At 43.6% G+C, this 14,424-nt stretch overlaps 1 protein-coding gene across 9 annotated transcripts in view; it reads left to right on the top strand.

The window, feature by feature from the left end:
• Window positions 1-299: 299 nt before the first annotated feature.
• Window positions 300-14,424, top strand: part of CHD2 (chromodomain helicase DNA binding protein 2) — a 68,196-nt gene continuing 54,071 nt past the window's right edge. For 6 of the 9 annotated variants that reach the window (XR_015946777.1, XM_088656585.1, XM_035132029.3 and 3 more), the window contains exons 1-2: window positions 300-846; window positions 1,188-1,326. Coding sequence is in view for 3 of the 9 variants with exons in the window: in XM_035132029.3 (XP_034987920.2) it covers window positions 1,265-1,326 (62 nt within the window). In the remaining 6 variants the exon portion in view is untranslated. The remainder of the gene's footprint in view (window positions 847-1,187; window positions 1,327-14,424) is intronic. The other 3 variants (XM_088656586.1, XM_035132030.3, XM_035132032.3) reach the window with 1 other exon arrangement.

The following is a 14,424-nucleotide window of genomic DNA, read 5'->3' as shown; positions in this document are numbered from 1 at the left end:
CAACTTCCTGTCCAAAGAGGAAGTAATTTTAGCCCAAGGACAGTGATCTAAGGCAGTCCTCTCCAACAAAAGCAACCAATAATATCTCTTTTGGCTTGGAAAGGGTGTCTGAACCAGATGGGGTTAAGTTGCCCCCTCCACAGATTGGAGTTGGGTATGAAGATGCCAGTGGTGGGGGGTATGCACCCTTGAGGTGGAGGCTCCCCCTCTCTTTTTGGGTGGAAATGAAGGGGTGGGTCTATGGTACATCACCTGAGTTGTGGGGTAAATGTAGAGAGTGTCAATCAAAGGCAGAGCTCAGAGCTGGGAAGAAAGCTCTAGATGGCGGCTGTGCCTTGGAGAGCGCATTGAGCCTCCCTGCTTTTTTCCCCCTCCTCCGCCACTTTTGCGCAACTTTGCCCAACTTTTTGGCTACCTCAGGGGGCTCCTACGGCCCCTAGCCTCTCGCGGGGACTGCCCTAGGGGGCATCGAGCGTTTTTCGGGCAGAAAAGCAGCTTTTTGGGGCTCTCTCCCTTCGCCTTGTTGGAAAGAAGCAGCCGTGGAGGCAGCCCAGGTCGTTGTTTTTCCTAGCTTGGAAGCCATGGCGTACCTCCATTTTGGTGCGCTCTCTTAATGAGCTTTTTCTCCGGATCCTTTTTACCCCATCTTTTGGCTCTAATTATCGCCTCTGGCGATTGAACGAATGCAGATCGTTTGGGATTAAACGCCTTATTTTATTGTTTTTCAAAAGAAATCCGGCTTTTTTCTCTCGTTCTCCGTGTTGCCGCTGAAATATTTTGGAGCTAATGTTTTCCCACGACCCGAAACTAATATCGGGTTGGACCTGGCGCCGGTGCCTGGATCAGGTAGGTGGGCGATTATTAATTACCATTTTGAAGGTTTTTTGTCCTTTTTGAATACTTTTGATTTTTTTCCCCCTCGACCGGTTTGAACGACCCTGGAATGACGCAATAAAATACCGAGAATACTTGCTTCCAGGGTTACTTTAGGAAAGTTTGTAGGATGCTCCCCAGGGCTGTGTACCCTCGTATTTTTTTTTTAAAGGTGTAATATTCTCCGTTTTTCCCGTGTTGATCAGCGTTCTGCATTATTGTAACAAATACCATTGCAGCGCCAGGACTTTGTTCTTGGTATAGAAAGCCATAGGCACAAACTGGGACCTTACCTTTCTTTCAACTTTTGACAGTAAATACCTGGGCACAGGACTTCAAAGCAAACACAGCCACCTCTCTACCTTTCCCTTAAATATTTAAGAATAAAAAGATGATGAGAGATACGGATAAAAGCCAAGGAGAGGAGGGTTCAGTCCACAGCAATGCTTCGAGGTATGATCTCTCAACTTTATTATTTTTTATTAACCTGATTTCATTGTTTACCTTTTGACACCCTTGGGTTACCACCAGGAGAGAAACAAAATATATATTTCAATGCTTTTGATTTTTTTTCTTAAGGAGTGACCTTGAGCTTGCTAATATGCCACACCCTGATTTTCTTTTTTTCTTTTTTTTGGTTGCAATTTCTGGAAGTTGTGGTGTGATTGAAAGGCCCCATGCCATAGTTAAAAGGTAAAGCACCTTTCTACAGATGGAACCTTTTCCTGTATATTATGCAAGTTTTAGCTTCTGAATTTCGTGTTTTTGAGGGGTTTTGTGCTGTGAAAAATGACCTTGCCTGTATAGCCACTGCTGCATTGCACCATTTTACATATAAGGGATTTTTTTTCCTTTGAAGAATTTGTGAAGTCTAAACTTTAGTTGAAGGCCAGACAGAAGCCTGATAGTATTGTAAATAAGAAACTACACAAAGTTATATGAATGAGAAAGAAATCATTTTATAATAAAAACCAGAACGTGTGTGTGTGGTTGACACCCTTTGCTTCATATTCAATTTGGCTTTACAGAACTTTGATACTGTTTTAGGTATTTTAATATATTTTGATACACTGTAACCAGATTTCCCCATTGATAGTACAGTAGATTCTTCCATTTAAAAGAGAAATGAACTAAGTGGGACACCTTGGAATCTTGTCTATTTTCTTTTTAACTTTGAGTAAATTTTAATGTTTGGGATTTTTGTGTATTTATTTTTGCAGGTGTTGGGGTGGCAAGTCTAATAAAAATATTTTTGATTTGAATGTCACTTTTTTGCTTAACACTATAGCAGGGGAATTCTAGCTGTGTGTCCCTGATAATTCTAATAATAATTTTCTGCGACATATTTACTGACCCTAGCTTGTTTTGTTACTTAAAATCCCATTTTCAGCTTTTGAGTGTTTATAATCCTGAAAATAATTTGTGTACCAACCTGTGCCTTGTTGTAAGTGTATGAATGATATATTGTGATGTTTAGATTTTAATCCAATAGATTATTAGAATTTGAATTAATACCATGTGGTAGAAAAACCCTAGGGGTTGTGGGTGTTTTCCTACAGTATGTTATGCACTAAGAGATTCAAAGTTTAAGCAATGTAAAATATTGCAGTGGATGTGGATATATTTAATTGAAGATTAAAACTGATGGCAGCTGCAATTTTTGATGGGGGTGAAAAAGCCATTTGATTCCCACACCTAGGTACAAGAAAGCATGGATCTCTTTTTAGGAATGCATAATTTTCATCTCAATGAAACTCACAATTCAGACATGCAGTTGTGAAAGTCAAATTGCTGACTTGGTAACAACATTGTTTTTGAAATTAGCTGGTTAATCGGTTAAACCACGTTGATAGAAATCCACTGCATTTTAGTAATAAATAAATGTGATAAACTGAACAAAGGGGTTTAGTATCATGAGAGGCAGCAAACTAAACCTTTAAAAAGCTGTGAAATGTGAATTGAATTAGAAAATTAGATTAACCACCCCTTTGACATCCCCCCCCTTTTTCTTCCCCATGGGTATATTATTTGCATAACCTCCACACATGAACTTTTGCTTTCCTGGTAAGCATTATGTTAACACCTTTTGTATTGAAATAAAGATCCCTATTCTTCCCCCTCCCCTTGCAGTTCTTCAAAGGAGGATACTTACTACCGGTACTAGCAATACTTTCTCACAGGGACCAATGGAAAAACACTATTTACTGTAAACAATTCCTCCTTGGAGTTCATTTTCTGAGCTGTTGGTTGTCTCAATGTTGTGAAAAGTACTTTTATTTCCTGGATTTAGAAGGTGTATCTGTGGGGAAAGTACTTTTAGGAAGGCCACCTCGAAATTGTACACACACATCCTACTTACAACTTCCTTTCTGTATCTGATTGGGGTGAAGGAATGTGTCATAGATGGTATACATCAAGGCCTCTCTTGATTGGGTGATAAGATTGGGGTGCTGGTTGAAGGGTGGGTAAATGTGTATATGAGACAGAGAGGTGGGACTAGTCCCATGCTCCTTACACCCTGCAAAAATTGGCTCAATATTTCTTTTCCCTAAGTGTTTCCTATGCTTTGGTCTACAAGAATACATTGTGCAGAGAACACAATTCCTACTGGGAAATATTTTGAGAACACATTTTGTTCTTGCAGGAAGTTTTGCTTTTTAATACTTGCTCCACAGTTTTGGAATAGGGATTCTATGTGGCTCATGATCTTTAGGGTCACTTGTTCTCTTCTTCTTCAATATGCCATTATATTGGATGGGATAAAACTCCCAAAAAATATACAACTCAAGTGTGCTTCAAGTCCATGTTCTGATGCAGCTTGTCATTGCACAATGGTTGCCTACTATAGTTTCTCTGGTTTTATAACCTTTAATCCTATTCATAATTATAATGTTTCACACTTCTTAACCTAACAAGTGAATGCTGTGAGTGAACAGTGAATATTCTCATGTGGTTTGGGGCAAGTATGTGGAACCTTATTCTGCAACAAAACCTGTTATGGTTTAAGTTGGGTGGAGAACCTGTGGTTTTACACATGCTTGTTGGCCTACAATTGCCATCATCCCTGACAATGGGCCATACTGACTGGGCCAAAGGGATTTTTAGTCCCAACATCTGGAGGACCAAAGGTTGCCCACCTTTGTTTTAGGTTATAAACAGCTTGGAACACGTCCAGTCATTTGGAAAAAGATTTAATTCAAAGCCCAAACTATTAAGAACTTCGCACAAGGTTTGTCATGGAACCATATGATTCCCATTATGCTCATGAACCATTCATTTTAAATTCCCATACCACTTCATGTCAAAAACGTTCTGCAGTGTTTACAGTAAAAACAGAAAATCAAAACACAATGCAATATTTTAACAAGAATAGAGAAACACACTCCCTCTTAAAACCTGTTTTTAAGTCACAGTCTGATGCATGTTATGCGGAACGAAGTTCTGTTGGACACAGTTGGGCGTCTTGTGTTCATGAAAAGCACTTTTCAGCAATGAAAATGTTTCCTGTTGCTGCCTGAAAGCTAGGGAAGGAAGATAGCAAATTAATCTTCCTGGCAAGGGTGCCACCCCCAAGTAGGCTGTTGATTGGGGTGGGCCACCAGTGCCTCTCCAGCTGTTGCTGTTCTGTACTTTGTCATCTTTGATCCTTGGTCATGCTGCCGGGGCTGCGGTGAGTTGGGAGTCCCAACAGTTTCTGGGTGGTCACAGGTGAATTGCACCTCTTGTAAGATCCTTAGCTACACCATATTTAAGATGGGAGCACCTGCAACAAATCCTACATACATTTGGGAACCCCCTATGTACACAAGAAGTTCCATGAGGCTGCACAACCTGACCCTAAGCATAAGTTAAACAAGACTTGCTTCCAAGTAAACATAGTTGGGATTGGGCTGTTACTTGGAATTAAGCTCCGCTGTACCCAATGGAGTCCTGGTAAACAGTTCACAGGATTGGGGTATTCAATAACACATGAGAGGAGTCTGCATAACGTTACGATTTCTTACAAATTGAGACTTGTCTTTTGTGCTATTCGAAATGCATGCTCACATCGCAAATCCTTCGGTATGGCAACATTTGTATTTGCCTTCATGCACCACAGTCTATAAACTAGTTAGACTACACAAGAGTTAATACAGCATTTTTGTTATGCCCGCTAACACTCTCTCTGCAAGCTGGGGGCTTTATTTCCAGAGCAATTTCTCATTAAAGCTGTAAGCAGTAACTGTAAGCTGCATCATGCAGATTTCTGTTAAGAAGCACATTCAGCTAGTGGCGGCCATTTTATGAAGCACCACTCGTATTTAAAATGAGGATTTTTAGCTGGGGACAATGAGCAATGAGGGTGGAGGGGAAAGAGGGAGAGAATTACTGGCGGGGGAGGGGAGGCATCAATATCTCTTGCGGTGTGAGGCACGAAGCATTTATTTTGGGGGAGAATAAATGGGCTAGATGGGTCGGAGCAAAATTAGAAAATGCTAAGCATTTTACTGCAGGTCTGCTTTGTCACAAAATGGCTGTTCCTTTGTGCCGCATAGCTAACAGACATACTGCATTGCACTGTGTACTTTTTTTAAAAAAAAAGCACAGCAGGAAGTTGCTGGTGGATAGTTCAAAGGCCATCTTGGGCTGGACGAGAGCTCTGGTTGGCTCCCGACTCACTTGGAAACAGGAGGGTCAACAACGGCAGAGCTCTGTGTCAGCAAGGAGCTCTGCCTTCCTGGTGACATCACTGAGTACTCTCATTTCTCACAGCCAGACAGCTTTCTGCCTGCTCCAGCCAACCAGGGCGGATTAGAAAGAAGCCTTTTGCATGCAGCGTGCTCCTTCATCGGTGGTGCTGGAAAGCAAGAGGCTGAGAGCAATGCAGCGCTTAAAAAGCATGAGGCTTTTTTAAAGAACGAAACAAAAACTGATGGCAAAAAAAGGATGTGTGTCTTCATAGGCAGTGGCAACATGACCAATAAACCCTCGAGTCTGAGTATTCTGCTAAAAATGTTGGGTTTTCCCTTGAGTAATCTACTTCCCCTTGTGCTCAAACCATTTTTGGAAGAATAGCAAGAGAACGGCTTTTCAAGCAACATATTTCAAATACTGGGGAGAACCCAACCATTTCTCCCTAATCTATTTTGCTTTAATGGGTACAGTGTGTGTGTGTGTGTGTGTTTAACTATGTCTAATTGGGCTGCAATTTAACAAAGAACACCAGTCCTTTATACTGGAGAAGACTGCTACTGTATTTGGGGCAGCCTCACACATTAGATCAAATTTAAGCTGGGATTTCACAGCAGGAAGGTTATGTTAATACACTATAACCCCCGGCACCTGGCCAGTTGTGCAGTAATTCAGGTGAATCACTTTTACAAACATTTACTGAAATGTTTCAAATTGAGATTTAATGATGACATAGGTGTCTGCATTCACAGCTGCTGAAAAGCCACATTGCCTATCCTGGGAAGCTCATAGCTTTGGAGATGTTCCCTCAGGTGTTAAGGGAAATGCACTCTAAATATTTTACACAGATTTCCTCAAAATAGGTGATGGGGCTGAAACCTACGGTACCTCTGATTTAGGTCCTTCCCTTAACAATTCAAGCCTGCTGGTAGTGCTTTGGCAACCTTTGAACTGAAAAGTTTGTGTTTCCTGTTCTGTGAACTACTTCTACTTAATCCCAAACTCTCTTGTTTTGGATCCTGTCTGGTGCTCCAATGAACTTTCTGAATCATTACAAAACTGACCCCGATCTCTCCTCTACACCAGACGTTTACCTTGTGAAGAGTATAGGTCAGAAGAGTGCCTGTAAAGAACATATTTAATGCAAGTTTCAGGTAGGTAGCCGTGTTGGTCTGACGTAGTCGAAACAAAAAATAAAAAAATCATTCCAGTAGCATCTTGGAGACCAGCTAAGTTTGTCATAGGCATGAGCTTTCGTGTGCATGCACACTTCTTCAGATATTTAATGCAGTTAAAGATGTAAGAGATCTGGAATGTCACAAGACTTAGTGTTTGTCTTCCACCTTCCTCTGACTTCCCCATTGTTTGAGATGTGAGTCACAGATGGCCTCATTCTTGCTGTTTGCAAGCTAGCAATTGCTACTAATTAATGTAGAAGCAGCCCAAGTAACTGGATCTGGTTTAATGAAGAGAAGAGGAATGGCCTCATTCTACATAACTTATCTCTTATGCCAATGAACCCAAGTACAGGAATACAAAAAAGCCCTTGCTGTGTGTACACAAATAACGTGATTGCAGGCTGGCAGATTTTCAACTTGTGTGCCCTGTAGCCCTGCCTCAATTTTTAATTGTTCGGTCATCAAAACTGTCCCTACCCCAAAACCTGAGTTTTTAATTGCTCTGTGAATTTTCATCCGTCTTGTGGGCACTTCACACATGAAATGGTAATAGCCAGTTTGGTGATATTCAGTAGGTTTGTCTACTCTTATCAGGACTATTTTGATGTATTGGTCCATGTGCACCTTAAATGCGGTAGGCTGCTGCTCTACAAATAATTCATTGCTTTCCAGGCATATTTTCCTAGGCACCTGGGTAGTTTCCATCTTTTTGAGGTTTAATTATCTTTAGCAGACCATGCCCACAGCGGCTCACAATAAATATTTTTTTTAAGAATCAACAATTAATCACCAGGCATGCTGACAGTTTCAAATACTGTAGGTCAGAGTTTAAAAGCCAGCTTCAACACTACAGTGAATAGAGAGAAAATGCAATTTTCAAAGGGAATTTGCATCTGATGGACTCTAGTCCGTGAAAGCTTGTGCCACAATAAATATGTTAAGCCTTTAAGATGCCGCTTTTAAGGTTTTAATGAAGTGCAAAAGCAAGATCAAAAACAGCAGTGAAAAGAAAAGACTAGCTAACCAAACTCCCAGTTCCAGTGCTGGTCTTGCTGAACTCCAGGGGAGCACAGAAGAATTCAGTCTGAATGCAGGTAAGGTATTGTGAATTTGGAGGGAAGATAGGCTGTACAGGTATGCCTGAGTCCCTTCTAATCCCAGGATCCAGCAAGGGTTAAAATCTAAGCAAGGATTAATTTGTTGGAATAGCCAGGCCAGCTTCTTTGTAATGACTCCCTAAGTATGAGTCATTAAGGTAACAAAGGAAGTGGCTCTGTGCCAGATACGAAATGGGTGTCGTTGTCCCCCCCCCCCACACTTCAACTGGCTGGTAGTTAGAAATACAGAAGCCAGAGCTGAAGCTGGAAGCAGGAGGCAGGCTGAAGCCTGAGAGAAATGCTTGATTTCTGCTTGAATCCAACGCTGTGGCTATGGGAGAAGCAAGACCACCTTGGGGTGCTAATGCCCTGAGCACCTTTAGCATAGGCTTAGGTTGTTTATGTGTGTAAAATAAACCATATACTGTATCCTAAATCAGGCATAGGCAAACTGCCTTCCAGATGTTTTGGGACTACAGTTCCCATCATCCCTAGCTAACAGGACCAGTGGTCAGGGATGATGGGAATTGATAGTCTCAAAACATCTGGAGGGCCGAGTTTGCCCTATGCCTGTCCTAAATACGCCACAGGAAACTGAACTCTGGGTAGGCACCTGAAATCACCCACTACTGAGATTGGGGTGGCATGCAACAATACATTGGGTATGAGTACCAAGCTAGCTTGTTTTCACTTCAGGGAGACCCTTGTGGCATTTGCAAAGCAGGCATCCTGGCAACATAGGAAGCTGCTTTATGCTGACTTTGGTTTCTCTAGTTTAGTATTGTTCACTCTGATCATGGGGCGTAGAATGATTGTTAGCAGCTCTCTGGCATTCCAGGCTGCGGCTTCTCCCAGCCCTATCTGGCGATGCTGGGAATTGAACCAGGGACCTTCTGCATTCAGAGCAGGTGTTCCACTGCTGAGCTACAACCCTTTCCCAGGTTAATGGGCAACGGTTTAGGGTTAGGCTTAATTCTACAGCAAACCTGTGGGTTTAATGGAAAATTATGAATTGGAAAATGGTCCTGTGCAGATTAGTCTAATTTGATTAGGCTACGTTGCGTTGGCAATTTTCCAGCTGTTATTGGAAACACTTTTGATGCTTTAGAAAGTGATCCAATTTAGCAAGTTTATTAGTGTTTGGCAAAACTTACAAGTTTGCCTAGTATTGTATTTGCAATCACTGTGCATTTATTGTTCCTAAAAAATACTTGCACCCACATGCATGAAAACAGGAAGCATCCAGTGAAAATGGCAAAAAAAGGCAGATCTGTCTTAAGGATGCTGAATAGCAATGCTTTTTATTAGCAGACATTAATAAAACGTGTTACCCTTCAGCTTCTTTGAGATTGATTTGCCTTTTTTGTCACTAATTAACTTGTGAAATGATTCCCATCCCCCATTCCACACTATCAGACCCTGTTTCCAGTAGAAGTGCTTGATTGTAGGCTGTGACCCACACCAGTGTTGCTTCCTAAAGGGGGTGAGAGGTGTGTTTTTGTGTGTGTGTGTCTGTGTGTGTAGAGATGGCTCATGTTTCAGAGATTATGTTTAACCCTACTCAATTTGGTTTCCCTTCCTGTTCAAGAAGACAAGAGTTTGCAAGATTCTTGTGAAGAGTTGCGGTTTGCGGGTGGGTCAAGGTCTTAACAAGGCCAGTGATACCACAGACCAAAAACTTGAAGAAGTGACTTCTTTAATTAGGATTATAGTTGCTCAAGATTCTGGCAGTGAGTTTCTGAATTACACTCAATCTCCTTACCGTGCAGTCGTTGAAAGCAAGATTATTACTACTGTATTTTTTTAAAAAGATGGATTTCCTTGGTTTGGGTTCGAAGAACACAAAGTTCTACCAAGTTAACATTTTCCATGAATTTGAGTGTGTGTAACTTTGAGCCTGGGTTTTATCCAGCTAAGACTGTGTTCACGCTATACCTTCAACGTGCATTCAAAACAAATTTTCACCCTCAGAGAATTCTGGGCACTGTAGTTCACCCCTCACAGAGTTACGATTCCTAGCAGCCCTTAAGCAAACCAAGGTGCCCAGAATTCTCTGAGGAAAAGAGAGTGTTTTAAAAGTGTAGTGTATCCAATTTATGTCACACGCAGAAATTCGGTTGTATTCAGTTAAGTTATACTCAAAAGTAGGCCCACTGAAATTAATGGGCCTAAGTTAATAATGTCGGTTAATTTCAATTGGATGCAACCCTGTATCTCCCCCTCCCCATGCTTATGCCTGAAAAAAGTATTGTGTAACTTGAAAGTAAGCTCTCATCTGTTGGGATGCCCCCCCCATCACATTGCTGGGATAATTACTTTATCTTTTGAGTCTAAAGTAGCCTTTGGTTTTTCCTCTCTCTTTCGGGAGTGTGAACTGGGAAGAGGCTTCCTATTATCCTCGGAGGTGCTCTTTAATCATAGGTGGTGGTGATGGCGCATTATGCTTGATCTCTTTCTTCGCTGCACTTTTTGTTCACTCAGTAAAACATCCGTATCCCTGGCAACCTATTATTCCCTGATGGAGGCCACATTCACAGGGTTAAATCCAAGCAACTCCCCCTCTGGATGTTGTAACTCCAGATGTCCCAGAACAACGGAAATCTTGTGGCCTTGCAGCAAAAGCAGCCTGTGGGGGCGTATGCTCGGGAATCGGGCCCCTCCAGTTTGCATTCAGTGGCTGTCTGGGAACGGGCCTCTGTGATGTATTAGGAAACTGAAAAATAGGGTGAATTTGAGGGGGTTTTTGGGGGGGGGTAGGGGGGCAGGCACAAAGAGGAAAACAGTTATGAGAAAGTTTCCTAAAAGCAATGCAAACAATGAGAAAAAGAGTGCTGTGACAGTGTGTCGCATGGGGAAGAAAGGGAACTTCCTGAAAGGTTATGCCATAGTAAGTTTTTTAGTCTTCAAGGTTCCGCAAGAAATATCTTGTTTTTGCTACATGACGCTAAGGCCACATTAATACATTTAAAGCACCGTGATACCGCTTTGAGCAGCCAGTTGCTTTTCCTGGGTTATTCTGGGAGTCCTAGCTCTCTGATCTCTCCCTTCATGATACACAGTTCCCAGAATTCCTTGGGGAACCCATGGCGCATCGTCAGGGCCGGCCCTACGGCCAGGCTGGGTGGTGCAGGGCACCATGGTGCCGGCCCGCCAGGAGGGCGCCGCGAGCTGCATCCGCCCGCTGGCCAGCCGGTCCGCCGCGCAGCTGTGCCCACGGCAACCGTGCTCTGCCTGCCTGCCCGCCGCGCAGCAGCACCTGTGGCAGCTGTGCGCTGCGCCCGCTCGCCCACCGTGCTGGGAAACGGGGCGGGGGGGCGCCGGAGGGATCCGTCACTCCACGGCGCCAGGGGCGCTTAAGACGGCCCTGCGCGTCGTGGTGCCTTAAATGTATGGAGTGAATGTGCCCTTGCTCTGCCGATAGGACTGGACTAGGTGGGGGCAATATGGCAACGGAAGGGTCTTTTGAAGAAACCAGGCTTCAAATCTTTGGAAGCACATCTCACTGGAAAGGATAATAACCTGTGGAATAAGATGGCCATTTTGAGAGAGCCTTCAGGTGTCCTTGGAGGAGAGAAGGGCCATCATCACTGTCCTCTGCAGATAACAGCTTTGCAGGAGTTCTGTTCACACAATATAGGAACCAGGCCTTGAGCTTTGTGGCACCTGACCTTTGGAAATTCCCTCAGGTTAATTATCAAACAGAAGCTGTAGCTGTTACCTTTTCTGCACCCTCTGAAGACGAACCTTTTAAGTGGAGATGTCTATCCCAGTCTACATCTGCTTTGGAATTATCATTAGTACATTTTATATTTTTGTTTTGTCAGTTATGGATCTGACCTCCTTTATAGTAGTAGTAGTAATAATAATAATAATTAATAATCCTCATTCAAGCAGGCTGAGGCCAATGAGTGTTGGAGTCACTTTGGCTACCCCTACCAACCAAAGTTTGAGTTTAGTACTGTACTACATTTTCAACCAACTCTGGGGGTTGCGCGCTCATCTCGCGTTATTGGCCGAGGGAGCCGGCGTACAGCTTCCAGGTCATGTGGCCAGCATGACAAAGCCGCTTCTGGCGAACCAGAGCAGCACACGGAAACGCTGTTTACCTTCCCGCTGTAGCGGTTCCTATTTGTCTACTTGCATTTTGACATGCTTTCGAACTGCTAGGTTGGCAGGAGCTGGGACCGAGCAATGGGAGCTCACCCCATCGCAGGGATTCGAACCGCCGACCTTCTGATCAGCAAGCCCTAGGCTCTGTGGTTTTTTAACCCACAGGGCCACCTGCGTTAAATAATACATAAACAGAGCAACTTTATTGTGGATGAAATTGCTTGAGAGACGTGTTTATGAAATGCACTCAAAAGATCAGGCATGTGCTTTTAAGTTTGTTAATAGCAGCTCTCTGCAGTTGAAGGGGAAATCTCATTTTCTACCAAAAGAAGCATCACAGAACTGGGTGTGTGGCTAATTTTGCAGGTCCTTTGGCTGCTCGGTATGTGGTTTGTGTTAGGAAGCTGGAAACCCTTTAGAGTTCTCTGGGGAGGAGAAGTAGCTTCATTGCCTGTGGCTCTTGTGTTTGGCAGAGGTTGAGCCTTTTCAAATGCTGTCTGTTTTCCTGTATTTACTTTTAAAACGTGTTGGTCCGTAAGAAAAATTCTGAAACATTTATTAGTGCAAGATCTTTATTAGATCAACCAAATGGTCACAAAATACTCAAAATATTCGCACACTATTTTTGTGATGTTTCTTGTTGGTCTAATAAAGGTATTGCCCTAATAACTATTTTGGCTTATTTAGGGTTGCCCTATTTCAAAAAGTAAAAACCGAGGCACCCTGAAAGTTGTTGAAAAACCCCCAAAATTTGGAAACCCCCCCAAATTTTGTAGCACCACCTTTTGGAAATCCCCCCGCCCGGACATCAATTCCGCCTTTGAAATCCTGGTAATGTACGGGAAAATACAGACCTAGGCAGACCTAGATTATTTATTTTAGGTAGCCCATTGAGATACTGATCTACCACAAAATAGCCCATGTATAGTCTACTTACGTTTACCCTACTTCTCCCTAACACGGGTTGCCACTGACCCAGGAAGCACATACTCTGGTCTGCTCTTATGCCTTTGGTATCAGATTGATTTGTAGAAATTGGGAAATGGGGATATTAATCTCTGTGCCATGAAAAACTGGTAATTCTTACAGATCAGTTCACAGCTAAAGGCATAGGAGGGTGCCAGCTGAAACTTTGGTTACTCTACTGTTTGTTGGCAGCACCAACTGATCTCTGAGCTAGCATTCCCAGACCCTCTTCAGCAGAGGCATAGCTAGGGGAGGCAGGGGGCACTGGGCGCCACACCGCGGGGGGTGGCACTTACCACAGGGTCTGCAGTGTGCCTGAGCCGCACGTTTCTCCTGGGAGTGATGCGGTGGCTCGGGTGGCGTGGGGCTTATGTCGCCGCCTCCCTGCAGGCTCCACGCTGCTCAAAAAAGCGATGCAGGCCTGCAGGGCACTGTTGCGGAATGTGGTTCAGGCACTGGGATTCTGGCGCGCCCTCCCCTGTCCCAATTTGGAACGTCACCAATGTGCTGAAGAAAAATAATCACCAGAAAAGTGCCTCTAGGCACATGCAGAGTGCATTTCCCTCGCACTTGAGCAATCAATAGCTTCCTGCATTGCAGCTAGGATTAGGAAGAAAGGCCTGAGGGTGAAATTCATGCCCCAGGGTGCTCTATGTGGCCCTCAGAACTCTCACCAGGCGGCACCCAGCACAGGCCCATTTTTTCACGCTCTTGGTGACTGCTTCTGTCTGGTTGGAAAATGTGTTTGAACTCTGATAATGTCTCTTGCTTGTCTGGATGGAAGACAAAGAGGGATGTCTTTGTGTAGAAACCAGCCTCTGCCCAACCCACCACTGGCGTGTGGCCCCTGAAAGGTTGCCCAGAAGGTAATACGGCCCTTGGGCTCAAAACAGTTGTTCCACTCCTGTTGTAGGTAAACAAACAATGCCTGGGCACATGCTACTTTTCAAAATTTAGGCCTAGCCTGTTCTCCCTTGTGAAACTGAACAGTTGTGTTTTGATGGGCTTTTAAGGTGTGGCATAGCTAATGTCACCTTCAGATGCTGCAGGACTTAGGTGTTCATAATCCCTGGCAACTGGCCATGATGCCCAGGGTTGGTGGAAGATGGAATCCTATAGTATCTGGACATGGAAGTCCAATAGCAGGCAGGGATCATTCACTTCTGTTAATTTGTCAACTAGCCAAGGGGTGGCAGCGGAGGTGTTGCTTAGCAACCAGGTAGAGTTGCATGATATTCACTGTGGTAGCATGTGCCCTGATTGGTTGTATTGTCCTGAGGAAGTTTTACCTCTGTACATTTGGTTGAGTATCTTCCTTCTATGCAAAAGACCTGAGCTAAGGAAGAAAATCTCCTCGGACTGTTTTGTTCATTTCTCTCAGTTATCAGGATTTCTTCTCTATTTCAGTGCTAACATTGTGGAGCTCACTGCATGGGCTGCCCCTGACCTAGTTTTATTTGCTGCCAGTTTTGATATGTAACTTCCTTTAGCCTTGCTGCCTGTATCCATGACTCCCGCTCCTGTTTCAT

The sequence above is a fragment of the Zootoca vivipara genome, chromosome 13 (assembly GCF_965207765.1).
Source record: "Zootoca vivipara chromosome 13, rZooViv2.hap1.1, whole genome shotgun sequence".
Classification (NCBI taxonomy): Eukaryota; Metazoa; Chordata; class Lepidosauria; order Squamata; family Lacertidae; genus Zootoca; species Zootoca vivipara.
This window is presented reverse-complemented; position numbering and strand designations above follow the sequence as displayed.